Source organism: Odontesthes bonariensis, chromosome 7, assembly GCF_027942865.1.
Source record: "Odontesthes bonariensis isolate fOdoBon6 chromosome 7, fOdoBon6.hap1, whole genome shotgun sequence".
NCBI lineage: Eukaryota > Metazoa > Chordata > Actinopteri > Atheriniformes > Atherinopsidae > Odontesthes > Odontesthes bonariensis.
The window spans coordinates 8,150,985-8,169,833 of NC_134512.1; the positions used below are offsets into that span (position 1 = coordinate 8,150,985).

General features: G+C 40.0%; 1 protein-coding gene across 1 annotated transcript; it reads left to right on the plus strand.

Moving 5' to 3' along the window:
- The first annotated feature begins 608 nt into the window (after positions 1-608).
- cotl1 (coactosin-like F-actin binding protein 1) lies at positions 609-11,855 on the plus strand. Its single transcript, XM_075469336.1, has 4 exons — positions 609-1,040; positions 1,828-1,910; positions 8,519-8,676; positions 9,313-11,855. The coding sequence occupies exons 1-4, from the start codon at positions 964-966 to the stop codon at positions 9,421-9,423; spliced, it is 429 nt and encodes a 142-aa protein (XP_075325451.1). The 5' UTR covers positions 609-963; the 3' UTR covers positions 9,424-11,855.
- The last annotated feature ends 6,994 nt before the right edge of the window (positions 11,856-18,849 follow it).

The following is an 18,849-nucleotide window of genomic DNA, read 5'->3' on the forward strand; positions in this document are numbered from 1 at the left end:
TAAGACATCTGGAAAACAAAATCTGATCTGTTATCTTGGAGTTTTTAACAATAACTAAAAGTTTAATCAATTCATTTTTATCTAAATACATTAAAAAGTTAAATTAAAAGGCAGTTAAAACAAATAAAATCACTTGAGATTCATTACTTTTGTGAGCGTGACTCTTTTATTTAGCGAGTAAGGCTTTTGGGAGGAACAGTTGCTTTTCTTATTGCACACTAATGTGTCATAAGTTAAGTTCAGGCAAGTTAGTACTATATTGATCAAACTGAATTAATCATCATTCATTTTGGAGGTTCAAACCAAATTTCTTACCATCATGAAATAGGAACTCGGTTAGCCAGGTGATTTGAGCTGGTTTGGGTGGCACACCGATGTATCTGGGCCTGTGTGTAGTTTTGGTCGATCATAGCTTGTTCGGGTTTTAATAATGTGGAATTGAGGCCAAATATTTTTTGTTACCTGGTGAAATAAACAGGTAGGGTGGATGTAGCTACCCCCCCCCCCCCCCCCGAGTTAAACGAGCTGAATTTCCGTTCTATTGAGTTTATTTTGAAATCTCCTACCGGAAGAAGTATGCGCATAATCCGACTTGCTTGTTAACGGCCCTCAGAAACGATCACCGACCAGGAGGAGGTGAACGCAGCGTCTGGGGGACTTCTCTGTGTGTCTGCTGGCAACCTGATTGACTAACATCACCAACGCCCATTTCGTGGAAACATCCAGGAAATGAACCGAGCCTCTACAAGAAGAGCCGTCTCTTCCCGTTAACTCCGACCAGGCTCGATCGCTCCATTGCACTGGTCGTGATTTTGCACTGAAGCCAATTCTATAACATTAATCAGAGTCATCTGATGTGTAGCATCAACTGCATAAGTTAGCTGCTGTATTACTGTGTAACACTCCTCGTTTTTGACCAACTCAACGCTGACTACGACTGATTGACTCCCGTCCACCCGAAAAATGGCAACCCAGATCGATAAAGAGGCTTGCAGAGATGCTTACAACGAAGTCAGAGACGATACCACGGAGACCAGTTGGTGAGTGCTCCCTTAAAGAATTTGTCAATTTTATATTAATCAACTCATTCGCAAGATTAAATGTTTGATAGATATCGGCAAACACATTGTTTGAGTAGTTACTAGCTAATATTGGCTTCGGCTGGTAAATTTGACACAATATGTTTATTAATTCAGTATAATATGAGTTACAAATTTCATTCATGTTACCGCCCACTGCGCCGTTTTTCAGTGGATAATGGATGCTGCCTTAACAAGAACAGTTTTGCTAACTTGATGAATGCCGAATGAATTATGAATCATCAAAGACAGATAAAATGGGATAAGATTCGTTTATTGTCACATGTACTTGTGCCTCAATCATGATAACTTTAAATCGCTAGATTTTTAGACACAGTTGCACCTGCTCTCTCCAGAAACGCCTTAGCACGGCAGATTGTTAAATGTTCTCCACTTGATATTCCAAACTTGTAGTACCAGAGCTTTCAGTAATATTGGCTTAAATGCACCGAAGCTTTCGTTAACATGTCCCTTATATGTGGCTGATCTGTATGCTGGGTGTTCAGCGGTCAAACACTGCACAGTTATCAGGCCCAGCAGGGCAGAAGTAATTTCCTTTGTCCTGTATTCACAGAGGATAGCGTTATTGTGGTGCCACTTGCACATGGCTGCTGTCGTGCATGGGCGTCTTGGGCATTTTGTGCAATGCTCCGGATTGCAAAATGGCTCTTGTGTGCACACAATGCAAATTCTTGTGAATCGACGCATCATGAGACATGGAGTAATAGCGCATCTGTGCATCCTTTAGGGCTGCGTTTAAATATGAGGGCGCTCGGATCGTGCCTGCAGGACAGGGGACTGACTATGAGGACTTCAAGAGGCTGTGCACAGGTAAAGAGCAGCTATTATTTTAATTGTACAGCTATACTTGTGTTGCATGTATGTATGGCTCACTGGTGTGCATTTAGTCCCAGGACGGGTTTGACTGCCTATATGCCACACAGCTTGATTTGGTGGATCACTAATCTCTTAAGACTCTGTGCTCCGTCACCCATTGGCCATGAGCCCTGCAACTGTGCTGTCAAAGCATCTTACCCTGCATGGGTTGCATTGAATAATCTGTTCTACAGTATCCTTAGTTTTTACAAGGTTTAACTCTGCAGGTCAACATGTTTTTTTGTTTCGATGTAGAGTACTACAGGGAAATCTTAAACTTCCTTGTCTCACTAGTTCTTAGAATTAAAATTCATAGAAGTGTTTCCTCTTTTTACCATTTTTCGCCGTAGGCTTTGTGGAGCTCATATCAGGTTTATGAGACTGTAGAAAAATGACCTTCGGTGAACAAATATAACTTGTTAAAAACTCCTCGATGGAAATTCCCTTCCTGAGAACGTTAAGCATTAGCTCACATGTTGGGTGGGACAGTTTCTGACGCGGGATCTTGTTGTCTTTAAAGCTTACAGGCTCAGGGCTGCACTTCATTGCATTTTTTTTGTGTTTTTCTTTTCTCTTCCTGATGTTTCACTGCTCACATTCCTATGTTGAAATAACTCTTTATCACGGTGCTTCGCGCACAGCAGCTCAGCTGCAACGTTTGCCATTGGTTCCGCTTCCGAGATGACATACTCATCTCCGTCTTTGGGCTCGTTTGCCTTATTTAGCAGTGAAGCTGTTACTCTGCAGAAAAACGTCTTTGAGCGTAGGAGGAGCTGATGCAGTGTGATAGCTCAGAGAGTCCAGATAAAGAGAACTCGTTGATGATATTAAGTGAAAAAATATGATTCTTCTTTTTGTTCAACCCAACTTCTGCTGACAGAATTTACCAACAAGCAATAACTTATTCAGTCAGAGCTGCATAATAAGCATTTTAGGACAACAAGTCCTTTGCTGAGAAGGTGCTTTAAGTCTCCCTAATACATTGAAAAACATTCAACTATGTGTAAATATATTAAATAAACCTAAAGATTTTGTCCAGACTGAAAATACTTGACACCTATTGAATTGTTTGCCATTCAATTAGTTTCCATTGTTCATTGTATCCAGAGGAGGTATATAATGACTTTTATTTCTACAAGTTTTCTCAGATTCAATTAAATGTCCTAAAAACCTACTTGAATGACTAAAAAAAAAAGTTGGTGCACACATTCATAATCCCCAGAGGACGAGCCGTGACTTCTTCACTGATTCCTTGACTTTCCATCTATTTCCACCCATGACGTCCATGTTCTTCACTTGAGAAATAGTCGGATGGCTAAGTTGGGAAGTTTGGTTCAAATGTTTCAGAACACCCTAAAGATGAATGCTAATGAAACCCCACCAGCCCCATGATGTAGGCCTTAACAGTCAGATTAATTATTGTTAAACACGATCAACAGATTTGCAATCTTCAGAGGAAAACGCCCATAAATTCAGTCATAATCTCTATTTGCATCTACTTTGTAAATTTGATGTTCTTTTACTGAACAGCAGTAAGATCGATTGCTGTGATCATTGGGTCATAGATATAAGATACCCTGAAAATAGATCTTTTTTACTGAAGTATTGCTTAGGTTTTCATGTACAATGAGCCCCGACTGGTCAGACTGTACCTCAGGATTATGTCTTCACTGATTAAAACACCATATATCACCACAACCAGATCAGTGTTGACCAAACTTCCTCAGGAACAGAAATTCAGCGCAGACGTTCATGGTCTCTAGATGGGAAATACAATTGTGCTCTGGTTCTCTCACAGCTGTTAAGCTGATGTTTTCAGTTTTCAGCCCACTAAGACCTGAGGCGACACGAGTGTCCCAGCATTCACGTGAAGAGGGCTCCACAGTACAGTGTTGGAATAATGGTTTCAGACAGTCCTTTGTTTTTTTTATTCAAATGCCTCTTACTATTAGACAGATTACCTCACTGTCTGCTCGGACATGTAGGATTCCAACAGGATGAAAATTTGGTGCATTCTCCAGTTTTATTGCTTGTCAAATGTCAGAAGGTTTGGCTCTAAATTTGGCCAACGGTGACTCGTGGAGAGTTAGTAACATAAAAGGTTAATCCCAAATGTAACGGCAGATTGTCTATTCGATTCTTTTCATTGTTGTGCTTAAGCAAAATTCAATAGAGGAAATGATATGAGTTGACTCAAAACAGTAAGATTCTTCCTGTGGGGAACCGTAAATATCCAAGATATGTGGAAAATTAAGCTCTCTTTGGGAATGTGGAATGACTTCACTGTCCTCAGGCTCTCCCACACACTTAATATGGTGATAACACCACTCCTCAAATCCACCTGACGCCGTCCGCAGGAGACGGCTGTGGTTTCCAGGCTGCTCTCAGAGGGACTGAGCGTGGGCTGAGGGAGGGTCCACAGGAAGACAGGATCACCCGTTAGCTGAAATTAAGTCAGCTTATACAGACGGTGTTTTTGCCATCTCATCATTGTCATAGTTTCTGTGCAGTGTCTCTGCAGCAGGGCGGTGGGCTGGTTGCAGAGTCAGCATGACTTTAAAGGAAAAGATCAACCAGGAAGAGTCTGGCAGAGGGAGGAAGTGGGGGTGGTGAGCTGAAGGTCGGGTGAGGATTTTTTTTTGTCTGTGGTTGTTCCTCTCTGGCAGCTCAAAGAAGGACAGAAAGAGGCCAGACAAAAGGTGCATTTATTAATAAATTGCTATCACTGTGTAAATGATGAAGCAACTCAAAGCGAGTGTCATTGATCGACTTCAGGTGAAATCAGGTGACTCATTACCGAGCAAGGTGTTAAACCTCTGCACTGATAAGTCTTCAGTGGCTGCTCCTGTCGGTGTGCTGCTGACCTGATCTGAGAGCTGCCAGGAAGGTTTTTATGAGCGGCCTTAACACTTCGTAAAGATAATGCAAGTTTTACGGTAAAACTATCAGTGCAGCCAACCTTTTCACAGCAGTTTCACAACCTCTTCAGACACCATCTTTGTGTTCAGCTAAACGCCCGGCTGATTTATGCTCCAGATTCTTTTCTCAATTTATGAGTAATTTAGTAATCTCAGTAGTAAAGTACAATTCATTGCTTCTTTTGACCCCTTTTCTTCAATATGTATGGAAGCTTCCAAATTTAGAATATATTCAGGACCAAATTTAAATGTGAGGTTGTAATGAACAGAAAAAACTTCTGTTGTGGAGGTTTAGACAGAAATATATAGTACAAAACAGTGTATATTGGGACAAATGGCACAAGGAAATTTGTACATGAATTGTATGTTGATCTTCAGTATGACTGAAACGGAAACGGAATCTAGCCACCTGGAACGGCCATCTTGCAAACTCCATTGAGGATCTCTCCTTCTGGGAATACTTAAAAACTGATTGTAATTACTGAGATTTTCATCCACAAACTTGTTTACATGTGTGCGGCTGACTTTCTGGGAATTCAGCGGTTGAATGTAAAGGCAGATTTCACAGCACGTCATGTGGACATGCATGCTAGGAAAATCTCTATGTGTCCATGACTCCAAGCTGTGGCCCGACAAGTAACGACTCTGCAGCTTTGATATAAAACAAAGGAAATAAAAGACTTACTTTACTTGTGTATTTGCAGCTTACTGTGTCCACAGAGCGTGCAGACGAGGAAAGGTGATGAAATCATGCATCATGTTGCAGACACACAGAAACCAGAATTATCTCAGATGAAGTACCTTGAGTCAGAGACTAAATAGTGATTAATGTTATCATCTCCAGACCTCCCCACAATGAACAACCCCCACTCTGCCTATGTTTCTCATGCTGGCAGGTGTGAGATGCTGTTATGTCTCAGACAGCAAAGCTACAGAGACCTCTAAACTGTGGCTGCCCCACTTTCAGGTTTAAAACGCAGCCTGGTTGAGCTTTGAAAGTAACGGTGAACCATTTTGGTTGGTCACGTTGGTGCAGGAATCTCCATTGCGTTGGACTCGCATGCATCCTGCATTCGCTCTATAAACGTTCATAGATTTTCACTGTCTTAGATGGATTTAAAACCAGAATTGTGTGCTTCTGACACAGAGAGAAACACCTGTGCTTGTTACAGTTATGTGACAAACTGATGAACCCTATTCTTTATTAAACAAATGTTGATGTAAACTTAAATAGCACAGGTCGCCCTGTCTCAGCCTTTTCAGATGAAAACAAAAGAAATTTGTCTATCCCAGCTGCAGTCAGGCTCCACCCTTTAAAGCTGCTGTCGGCAACTTTTTTTAGTCATATTAGCTTGAACTGTCATGGGATTCTGGAAGTAGAATATTAAATAGGCTGTTTAGGAAAAATCCCGAATTCTGTAGCTCCCTCTAAAGCCTTCAATCGTGCTCGCAAAAATCGAGCGCTCCCGGCTGTTTTTAACCAATCACGTTAGGTTTATTATTTATCTATTATCTGAGCAGAACAGTCACCAACCACGTCTTCCATGCTGAGCGTGAGTGCACAACCTCATCCACAGAGGGGGAGGGACCTGAAAGATGTATCAGTTCGAATTTTCCGACTTTAGACTCGTAATTTTGAAAACCAGCCGACGGCAGCTTTAAGGGAACTTTTACATTTTCTGAACTCTGAATGATTTTTTTTTGTACAACTTGATACGCAATGCTGCCAGTGCAAGTCTGAACGGGTCAAAGTTGTTAGGATTCTGGTCTTGTTGGTAGCTGTGGCCTGGTATTTTACAGATTCGGGGTTTGCAATTGATTTGGTAAAAAATAAAAGACTTCTTCTGTCACAACATCCCCATAAATTATGGTCCCGTCATGTTCAAGCTGCTTAAAATATGACTAATATCAAAGTCAGTTTATACAACGATTCTTAGAGATGGTATTGGGGACATTACTGGAAAATGATTGTGGATGAATACACAAGTTTAGTGTTACTGGAGGTCCTGACCTTATTGACTATAGAGCTGAAGCAACAGGTTGATCGATTGATTCGACCACGCAATTAATCTATTTTGATATTCATTTCAGTCATTTTCACATACAAATAACAAATGGTTACATATTTTTGTGTCCGTTGTGCAGCTTTGATGCTTTTCTATATCCCGCACCACTGTAAACTGAATTTCTTCACTCACAGTTGGACTAACTGGTGAAGAAACTCAAAAGAGTCTTCAGGGGCGTTAATATAGGATTTAATCAGGTGCACTTCAACTCCAATGACAGCTGATGTGACTCTGTGTTTAACGTTCGCTGTTAAAGTAGATGATATTACATTACTGCATGTGTATAGATTGTAAAATATATCTATTTTATAGAGAAACTGGTGCTTCATACACCATCTTCACAGAGTTGGAGGTTTATATTGTTGATTGAGCTTGACAATTTCTTTTATTTGTTGTTTAATGATCTCAAAAATATTTTAAAAATTGTGAATGATAGCGAATATGAGTTACCGCATCCAAAGATTCTACGTCTTCGAATTCTCTATTTTGTCTGACCAACAGTCCAAAATGCAAATATTCAATTAGATATCATGTATAATAAAGAAAAACATGAAAATCTTCATATTTAAAAGCTGGAAACGCAAAACGGGTGGAAATGGATATTTTCTTTAGCAGACTTCCATAAAAACTGCATCAAAACCAAGCTGTTATGAATTCAGATAGGAACTTGAAGGCCTGAGGTGGAATTCAAACAAAAGCAGCAGCAACAGAAACATTTAGCTTTTTTTTTTGTCTGCATTCAGACATTATTCTCAGACTGGAGTTGACCACCACATAAGTGGCAGGCGTGGTCACTGGAGGCTTGTGACACAACAGCAAAGCTCACAAAAGATTTACTCATTGAGCCTACTGACCTGAATACTTCCTGGTTGCACAGACACACTTTCTCAAAGCTTGACAAAGCTTCGGTCTAGTCTGGGCTGTTTGGACTGTTTGGCACCGCAGTGAAAAGCAGAACCTTTTACTGTCTGTGTGGCAACAAAGAAACTTGTTTCTTTAACTCGCTCACAATGATATTCTAAATTCTTTGGGCTGAAACTGGTACGCAAATGTTGACTATCCTTAATCAGTTGATGAAAGAAATATTAGTAGTTTTTCTACAAGCTGATTAAACCGATTTTCACTGTCGGCTGCAGGAGGAATGTTAATTACAAAGCAAAGTCCAGGTTACTCAAACTTGCCATTCTGAGAAGCTGGAAGCTGCATGTGTTTGGCCTTTTTCACTATTTTTGCTTGTAAACAGACTTATACAAATTGTTATTTTAACCACCAATTAATTTGCAGATTTTTTTACTTTATTAATAGATAATATTAGTTGAATGACAAACAATCATCTTGTTTTACACTCTGAAATGTCGACATATTTATTATTGTTTACCGTTACCAGCAAATAGTTCATAGTTTTGTGTGAAAAAACCCCATAAAACTTTATGATTGTGGTAATTCTGTGGTGCGCCTTTCTGATTGTTAACCCTCATTTGTTTAAAGTCTGTTGCACTTAAAGGATCGCAGACATTTTGTGGAATATGTGCAGCACCTCTATTGAGTCTGACGTGATTTATTTTCTGTCTTCCCTCAGACGATTCGCGTCTGTTCGCCTTCCTCCGAATCACGACAGGAGACGCTATGAGCAAACGAGCCAAGTTCACCCTCATCACCTGGATCGGTGAAAATATCAGCGGGCTGCAGCGTGCCAAGATCAGCACAGACAAGACGCTGGTCAAAGATATCGTGCAGGTCAGAGACACTGGAGAAAGTAAAGCAATTAAAGTAATGGTTCCTTTGGGAAAACTGGTCGTTCCAGGTTAAATTGGCAACTGGGTGTTTTGTACAGTGGAAGAAAAACAACATATGAAGACAGTGAAGTGACTGGAAGTCAAAATATATCAACATATCAAATATTAATGTAGATTTAAATCCAATTTACATCAGTTAAAGGTGCACTAGTCAATATTTTATACTGCTACAAATTCAAGTGTTTGTCTGTCTCAGATAGATGTTGAAACACTAAAAGAAATGTACAATATTTTCCATGTTGTGTTTCTAGTTTTTGTTTTTTTTTGCACCATATTCACCAAAATGAATAACTTACTGCAGCTATGAGGATCATTTGAAAAATAAAGTAGACCCTCTTTGACTTGTGTTTGGTTTGTATCAGGAAATAATAAGTCAAGTCAAGTCACCATTTTTTTTTTTATAAAGCACATTTGAAAACAACAGAGACAGACCAAAGTGCTTCACAGAATAAGAAGTAAAATCATCGGGTCTATCGAAAAGATACAGAATTATAACTGAATATGGAGCGCAGATGTGGTGAAGGTTTCCGCTCTGGTCGGACTGTTCTTCACCTCAGCGTGTATCTTGTCTTTACAGAACTTTGCCAAGGAGTTCATGATCAGCGACCCGCGAGAACTGGACGAGGACTACATCCGTACGGAGCTGAAGAAGGCGGGCGGCGCTAACTACGACGCTCAGGCCGAGTAGAAAAGTGCCACGCTCCACTGGAGGCGCCTGGGTCGGGGGATTGAGGGTGGTTAGACTGCATGGTCTAAACAGGGGTGGGGAGTGTTGGGGCAGGGCTGCTACCTCTTGGGGAGAGGGTGAGGCGGGATAGAAAGGACACAAGTGACCACCAAATACTGAAATCCAAGTAGAATCCACAAGATTAGTCTCTTTTTCAGCAGTTAATGGGCCTATTAATTTAACCTGCAGGAGCTCAAAGCAGAGGAAGTTCAGATCAGAGTTGTTTGGAAAGTGTTCCTGTTGGTGCACATCTAAAGTAGAGCACTTTCAGACTCAATTTTAAAGTGCTTGTGAAAGGAACTGTATGTCATCTCATCCTTAAAGTTTAAGTAGAAGGAACCTGGACTTTTTTTTCTTTTGATTCTTGATTTCTTGGACCTCTTTGCCTCTCTGGAGGTGAAACGTCTCCAAGAAGCAAAAAATAATTAAGTCCTTTTGCATGGATTACATACAACATCTGCACAGATTTATTGCATTTCGTCCCGTACTTGCTTGCATCAGTTCATGTAGGAGAGGAGGATTAAAGGGTTTCTTTGGGCCTAGATCACAGCCGGCAGATACTGAAACATCTTCCACACACTCAAAAACTCAACAAAGCTACTTGGTAAAGGAATAGTTTTCTTTACGAAGATTGAGGTAGTTTCTTTAGTAGCTGACTGCTTGGTTAGCTAAGCTTATCACAAAGACTAGAACCAAGGGGAAACAGCTAGCCCGGATCATAACTCTCGCCCTTTGTTTACATTTTGTCTCCTTGTTCAGTTTGTACAAAAACAGAAGTGTAAAAATTACATCAAAGTACTGTTACACTTTGGTTTTTGTGCAGATTAAACATATTGGATATAATATTAATGCATGAACATGAATGAGGTGTTACATATGTGTATTTTTTTTTATCTTTTGTCAGTGCCAGTCCAGCTGTTCTCCCCTGTTTTAAGTATTTATGTTAAGCTAAGCTAAGCTTTTGTAAAAAGGCCTGCAGCAACAGAAATGAGTGATTTTGTTGGAAGTGGCCAAATTATGTCACTAATATCTGCTTTCATAACTGAGATTTTAAAGGGATTCCTTTAAGGGCCAGATCTGTCTGAAAACTGGCACAAATGCAGTTCTGTTACAACATCCTGAATGAAGATGTATATCCATGTTGGCCTTCACAAACACAGAGATAAAACATACAGACTTCTCTCCTTTCCGGCCCTCCGCCCTCTCCCCAGTCAGCTCATGGTTGGTTATCTCCTGTGCTGTATGTAAATTGTCATCTCACTTGCATCTTCATCTCAGCTGGGCCGCAGTAGAGCAAGAATGAAGTTGCCTTCAAGGCTGCAGCACTGTTTGTTAGGAATAATTGAATGCAACAAAGATATGAAAAACTGAAGGGTTTTACTTTAAAAATACCATAAGACTGGATCACGATGTAAGAACTCAGTTGATGTCCCATTTTGAAATGGCACCCTTCGCTTGCAGGCATGTGTTTGACATCAGAAATTGCTCTTAGTCATGATACACTGTTCCTCCGAGAGGGAAAGATCTCCATTTTCTAACAGTATCCTCAGTGGTGGTTGCCGGCTCGTTTTAAGACTGAGTCATACTGCTGAGTGCACATTTAGCCACCTCTTCATCTCTAGCCAGACAGCTGTGTTTGGATTGCAGCTTCTGAGTTGACTGTAATTCATGCCCCTGTCGTCTTTGTTGTGCTCTGTGGTGTGGATCCCTTTTATCCTTCCAGTTTCTGCTGGAATATTTCAATGTTGCCAGTTTCCTAAGTAGACAAGGCAAAGAATGAGGAAGACTGCCACAGAAACACATACCAACTAATGTATTGATCCTGTTGCAGCACTTTTGGTTAGGTATTGATCGCTCCACAGAACCTCAAAGGATTTTGAGAATGGAGGTCTTTTCTTCTGGTGTCTTATCTCACAATCAACCACTATTAAATGCATACTGTAACCTACTGTGTTTGACTGCCTTAGTCTCCCATGGAGAGAGGGGCATCATGGGAGCTTGTGGACACTACACTGTGATTGGCTGTTCTTCTTTACGTGGCACAGGATGTGGGTCCAGGCTTATCATCCCAACCAGAAGGAGCCATTTCTCGGTTGTAGCATTTCTTTTTATTTAGTTTCAACCCACCCCTTCCCCAAGAAGACAAAAAAAAAAAAAAAATTAGGATGTTTTTCTCTTGTACTTTTTTTTTGTCCATTTTTGAGATGAATCTTATTTTCTCTGAAGGGTTTTACCTGATGATTTGATTTTTTTTTGTTTTGTTTTTAAAGAGAATTGTTGTCTTATACATTGGTGAAAAACATTTTCAGAAAATCATGCAAAAACGAAAGAAAACAGAATGGGCACAAGATCAGTCATTTGAAAATAAAAATTGATGTTTTGTTTTTCCAAAACATGTTTCTCAAAGTGTCTTTTGTGTCTCTGAAGATCAGAATTCAACACAACAGTAAAGGGAGGTTGTGAACGTAACAACTCTGTCTTTATATGTGGCACCTGATGTTTATCAAGATATGAAATAGTTGTGTCTTCACTTACATTTCAAATTTGTACATATTCTCATCATGCCATCTTCTTTATTCATGTTGAATACTGTAGGGTATTAGAAAAGGCTCTTGTCCAGGTCCTCCTGCTCTGAGTGGTACAACAGATGGACGTTTCTTTTGTTAATCTGGTTAACGTTCCAAACGCCGTCCCACTCATTTAGCATTAGCACCAGCAGCTAACTGTTCATTCCAAGCAGCATGAGCAGTATCTGACTTCAAGGGTCATTAATGTGACATTTATGTCAACAGATAAACCTTAATAACCTTTTTTTTTTTTTTTACAAACATCATATCCATCTTTCAATATAACTGTACATTATAGAATAATTTTGTTTTCTTTACAATGTGGTTAGCGAATACTGAGAGCATTTATTTCCCTTTAAACAGTCAAAATGCTGTTCATTCTCAATCTAAGCAGAGGAAGTACTTTAATTTTCAACTCGTTTGCATGAAGCAGAAACGTCAGTATGCCACAGCTCAAATGTCTTGTTGACGAGCAGCCAGAGAGCTGCTGACACAAGATAAATAGACCTGCAAACTTTGCAATGTGGCCCATATCTACAAGCATGTAGTGTTATCCTGCTGCACTTTGGCCTGTTGAACAAACACGGATTCACACTTAACAGCTTCACTATTTACCTTCAAATATCACCATGACAAGTTGGATAGAGATGTGGTATTATCTGTCAACGCTGCAAAAAATATCACTCCTTACTTTTAAAACTATAGAAACAAGCACAAATAAACGTGACTTTTGAGTAGATTTTCAGCTAGATTTTAACTGGAAACCTGAAAGTTTTCTCCATTTATTGGTGTATGCAGTGTATCGTGACCTTGAGTAAATATTGAACATTTAGCCATTGTGTTTAACCATAGCCATTCCTAGCTGCTACTTATTTCAACCCTTTTCAATTTTGATCAAATCAATTTGAACCATCACTTTTAGCCATTTAAACCATTAGCCATAACTCGTTGCTAGCTGTGACAACCATGGGCCATTACTTTAGCTGTTAGGCCTCACCCGAACCTTAACCTTTGCATTCGTTCTCACAGTGCATCTGCTTCATGACATAGCAGATGCAATATGTACAAAGCAAATACAATACTGTGAAACATGTTTTGCAGGTTACCTTAAATGTGGGAATACACAATACAGGTAACATAAGACCTTGTGAACTTAGGGCCTTAAGAGCACATTTGCTCAACTTGGAGATGGCTTTGTCATGTTTCCATTATTAAGTATTAACCTAAGGATGTATTGGAATAGATCGACTTCAGTCATTTAGCAATTAAGTTTAGCCATTTCAATAGTTAGATGGTTAGTTTTGGTTATTCCAACAACAAGAGAGTGACTGTTTAGAATTTAAGTTGACTTCTAAGGGGAAACACCACCACTTTACTTTGACTATGGGTCTGATGGTTGAATGTGATAAATGATACAAATTTTGGAAAAGCGAGACAAATGTATGGAATTAAAAAAAAGAAAAATAAGTTTTGGTCGTCATTGGACACTCCAAACAATATAGCGGTGGGCTTTTTTTGTAGCTTTTCTTTTTTAGTAGCATTGTACTGTTGGATTAGATATTGGCAACATTTGCTAAAGGTACAAAGCCCTCTCGGAGCTCAAGGGTCTTTCAAGGATTCTCATAGTTCCTGTAATCTTTATATCTCAACAGGAAGGAAGGAAAAAAAAGTTTGTGTTCTCAACTGGGTTCTTTCTCAAATGTCTTTTTGTTAAACTGCAATAAATCAATACATCACCTATAAAGTTTAACTTTTTTTGAGTGGTTACTTATTAAAACTCAGGCATCCTAGTTCATGTTGAGTCTCTGCTAAGTTGGCTAAGTCCCTTTCTTCATTTATAGATATTAAACTAAACCGTGATAGATCAGATAAGCACTTTAACATTATCAACACCACCCACCACGTTTAAATATCAGAAATATTTTTCAACCATCAATAATTCAAATTTCATATCCAAAAAAGTTATTACAGTGCAAAATGTTTTAATATTTATAGAAAACAATATGTTCTCATTTTCGATTTCATACTAGTAACAATTTATAAAAAGTTAGGACAGGGGAGGCTGGGAACAAGTGTTTTGTTAGTATAAAAGACAATGACATGACTGGGTATAAAAAGGAGTAAAGATGAGGTTCACCACTCTATAAGAGAGAGGGACTGTGGGCAAATATTTCAACACTGCAAGAACAGTGTTGACTTAAAGGGGAACTCCGGGGCATTTGAAGCGCATTTCCATTGCTAGAGGTTGTCAAATACTGAGAGTAGGACACAGACAGGTGCAAATCTGCGCTCCCTGTGTGGAGATCGCGCTGTTCGCGCAGCCTGTCATGCGAGGCTAATACGTGGTGGCTAGGGGCAAGCGCTAACCCTTCCACGTAAAACAACAACTTGCACACTGCAGAAACGTCACACCACTTTATAAACCATCCGACAATAAGGTCACAAGCCTTACCATCAAAACCATATGCATGGTTCTCACATTACTGGGATGGGGACGTTACAAAACAACTTTATAAACAGCATGTAACTCACCGGTTAGTTGTACGCTCGCGCATGTGAAAGCCCAAAAGAGTCAATGGACGATAAATCCCATATACAAAACAATTATCTTCTCTAGAAAAACTGCGTTCAAGTATTTAAAAAATTACAACAATACATGCCCAGTAATACTGTTGTAATGTTTTAAATACTTGAACGCAGTTTTTCTAGAGAAGATAATTGTTTTGTATATGTGATTATCGTCCATTGACTCTTTTGGGCTTTCATATGCGCGAGCGTACAACTAACCGGTGAGTTACATGCTGTTTATAAAGTTGTTTTGTAACGTCCCCATGCCAGTAATGTGAGAACCATGCATATGGTTTTGATGGTAAGGCTTGTGACTTTATTGTCGGATGGTTTATAAAGTGGTGTGACGTTTCTGCAGTGTGCAAGTTGTTGTTTTACGTGGAAGGGTTAGCGCTGGCCCCTAGCCACCACGTATTAGCCTCGCATGACAGGCTGAGCGAACAGCGCTATCTCCACACAGGGAGCGCAGATTTGCACCTGTCTGTGTCCTACTATCAGTATTTGACAACCTCTAGCAATGGAAATGCGCTTCAAATGCCCCGGAGTTCCCCTTTAAATCTGCAAGTTACAAATTCATGGTACATAACATCACTAAAAGATTAAGATAATCTAGAGAAATCTCTGTACACAGAGGACAATACAGAAAACCAAAACTATGTGGTTGTGATCTTCAGGCGGCTTTACATCAGAAACAAACATGATTTTGTTATGGAAACACTCCTGAAAACTACTGTCTGTGAAAATAGTTCCCTGCTGCATTCACTGGATATTTGTAAATTATGTCCAATCAACATCGTGGAAGGTTGGGCTTATTTCAGCAAGACAATGTCAAACCCTTCTCTGCATGTGTTACAACTCCAAGGCTTGGTAGGCTCAGTTTTGCAGCCAAAAATAAAATTGAATATTTCGGGCTGCACTGTGGTGTGGTGGTTAGCACCATCGCTTCACAGCAAGAGGGAACCTGGTTCAAATCCCGGCTGGGGCATTTCTGTGTGGAGTTCCTCCCATGTATGTATGGGTTCTCTCTGGGTACTTCAGTTTCCTCCCAACACCTAAAGACATGCAAGGTAGGTTAATTGGTGACTCTAAATTGACCCTAAAGCCTTCATAGTCGGTAACGCAAGACGCAACGCAAGCCCTTGCGCGGTTGCAAGCCCCCCCTTGCGTGCTTGCGTGTATCACCTCAATTTTCTAAACTTCACGCAAGACGCAAGCGCAAGCCACTGGCTGTGGTCGAAACCGCCTACTACTTGATCGATCTGACAGTATGCAGAGCGTTTACACAGTGCACTTCACTCCAGCCCGAGCCGAAATCAGCCGGCCTGAAAAGCTGATTTCCCTTAAGCTATAGGCTAAACTCTGTAAATATATAACTTTAGCAACATTTGAAACATTTTCAGGCGAGAAAGTAGTCGTTTAGACCCCCAAGGTGTTGAAAATCTGACAAAATACCGGCTATTTACAAGAAGAAGAAGAAGCATGAATCTATGGAAGAGAGACTTGCCAAAGAGCTCCTGGCGGTGAATTTCCTTTCATCGGAGTAGGCTTGTCATTGAAAAAACCAGCTACTCCACCTACTGTCCTGGCGGTGAATCGCCACGCAGCACACGCAACCGCCGACAAAGCAAAATGAAGTATAAACGTCTCGAGCCATTAACATACGCGCAAGACGCAAGCGCAAGGGCAGTTAAAAGAAGTATAACTCAGCCTTAAGAGTGAGTGTGATGGTGATGGACTGGCAACCCATCCAGGGTCTACATTGCCCCTTGCCCAATGACAGCTGGGATGGGCTCCCACCCCTTTGCAACCTTGAGTTGCATTAAGTGGGTATAGAAAATGGATGGATGGAATTTGTCATATGTCCCAATTTTTTCGGTAATGTTCTGCTTGCATTAAATTCAAAAGCTTTCTTTTCAGAAAAATATGTGTCAGTTCAAACGTATTTATTTTTGTTTTTTACCATTTTCAATTAAATAAATGGTTTCATTGACTTGCAAAACACCAAAAATGGGCATTTACATGTAGCTAACTTTTTTACCCATTACCCATTAGTTTCTTTATAAATGGGTGAAACAGTCTCTCCATGTATCACCTGGTAACTAAAAGGAACAAGTAAGAAGTACTTCTGGATAAGAATCACTGCTCTCTTTTCACACGAATAAGTAAAAACATTAATGATCATTGAACATTGCGGGCTAATGATTTAATCCCAGCACTCTTTTGTAGCAAGTCAACATGTCCTTGAATAGTATTGATTTCCAATGAAGAGGCCTAATTTTGCATGCTCTCTTGTCGCTTTGAATGTCCTCAGTCTGAGTGACGGCTGCAGGTCTGTATCAGGTCAGTCGATGTGCTCCCAGCTGTTCAAACCCAAACACTGTCAGCATGTAATGCATTATCCTGTTACAGCTGCCTGTTGAATGGATTAATGGTGTGTGTGCATGTCTCAGCCACTGATTAAACATGACTACTGCTGACTGAGTGTTTGTTGGTTTCTGACAGGCTTGCTGGGTGGTTCCAAAGATCTTTGAGAACTAATGGTAGCTTGCACAATGGCAGAGCTCTCTGTGGCTTTACGTAAACGGTGGGGAAATTAGAAGTAGATGTAATTTAAGCTCATGCTACAGAGTAAGCGTGTGTGGGAGTTAAGGCTAGTTGAGGCAGGTGTGTGAACAGCCATGTTAATGCCATTAATCCCTTTACAAATGGGATTAATTGTAAGTTTTTTTAGTTTACAACAGCTTGGGAAACACTAGAAAATAAGGGAGAGCCTCGTTCGTAAGGATGAAGAACTATTATACACAATCACTTTATTTTAATGCGTCTTCCCTATTTTTGTTTCTTTTTAAATAAATTTAAGAGACCACACAGGATATCTCCTGAGTGCACTCAAGAATTAAAAGTTCGGTTTGAACATCATTTTTGAGCTTGTAACATCTGTGATTTAAAAGTTGTTAAACTCCATCACTCATGAAGCTATTGCTGTATACAATGACATGTATCTGAAAAAAACCCTGCAAATTCAACCACATGTTAACATCAGATATCTTATTCAACAACACTTTAACACCTCTTTCATTCATTGAACTTGACGGTTTGCGTTCGATTTGTGTATTTCATGCATTTCATTCATCAGGGCATGAAGCTTCTTTTATCGATACTCTAGGTTGTCAGTAGGACTAAAGTCATTTTTTTCTTCTGTAATTTCTTTTTTTTCTATTACCACAGCAACCAAGGAGGTAGTGCTGGTTTGTGCTACACGGGACGGTTGTTTTCCTGCATGAAGCTAATTTTACTTCAGGAAACACCGTTTATTTCAACATGTTAAGAGTTAGGAACTGAAAATTGGCCAGCAAACCAGAAGAATCTGAAAACTCATGTTTCTATTAGCTGTTCAAACAGATTTCAACCTGAGCCAAGAGGAGTCACAGGGGCCTGGACAAAACATTTTTGTAAACAACCAAGATGGCAGTCGCTGATGTGGAACAGTTTTTGGCTGGTGACTGATTGTGTCAACAGTTCTGCCAGACTCAACCTATCCTAACACTCATTTCAATCACAGCAGTGTCCCTCACAGTCTGTTCCACTTTCTGATCCAATTAGCAACGGCCCCTTTGGAATACCCTATTGAATTAGTGTTATACTAAAAGAATAGGAGAGTATGTTTTAATTTATTATTTCTCTAATGCTTGGTGCTACATTGCATGTTTCTTTACTCTGATTGGTTGTAAATCTAGCTAGTTGTTTCGTGTCATTTTGGTCATTCTGGTCTGCCATCATTGATAACACCCATTGGAAATTTAATTTTTCTTTTGCACTCAAGTCAGGCAGTCGCAAGCTAACTCTTCAAATCTCCCATGGTCATCACAGAGCGTTATTGAAAGAAGATGACCATCCATATGGAGCTCCATTAATCTGTACGTGTCCCTTTGTGTTGCTTTTACCCTCCACAGAGTGAAGGACTCAACCAATGCAGACTGACTTGTGTGCAGTCCACCAAAGAGCTAATGAGAACCTTCCCTCTGTGATGCTGCTGCGCTCAGGTCAAATGTTGATTGGTTAAAAGGGTGGCTTGAACCAGGAGAGGAAAGGTCCATACAGAGATCACCTTAAAAAAACAAGAATTGCTAAAATACAGCAAAAAGATGACGCTTCACAGACGAGCGGTTGAGTATTATTTTAGAAAGCTGAAACACAGGCACTGCTCAAAACAGATTTACCTCGCAGCGATCGATATTAAGCACTCAGTATC

Excerpts from the sequence above, each read along its gene's own strand:
- cotl1 (XM_075469336.1), top strand. The coding sequence starts at position 964 with ATGGCAACCCAGATCGATAAAGAGGCTTGCAGAGATGCTTACAACGAA. Across the intron at positions 1,041-1,827 it reads GATACCACGGAGACCAGTTG|GGCTGCGTTTAAATATGAGG; the intron begins GTGAGTGCTCCC and ends TGCATCCTTTAG. Across the intron at positions 1,911-8,518 it reads CTTCAAGAGGCTGTGCACAG|ACGATTCGCGTCTGTTCGCC; the intron begins GTAAAGAGCAGC and ends GTCTTCCCTCAG.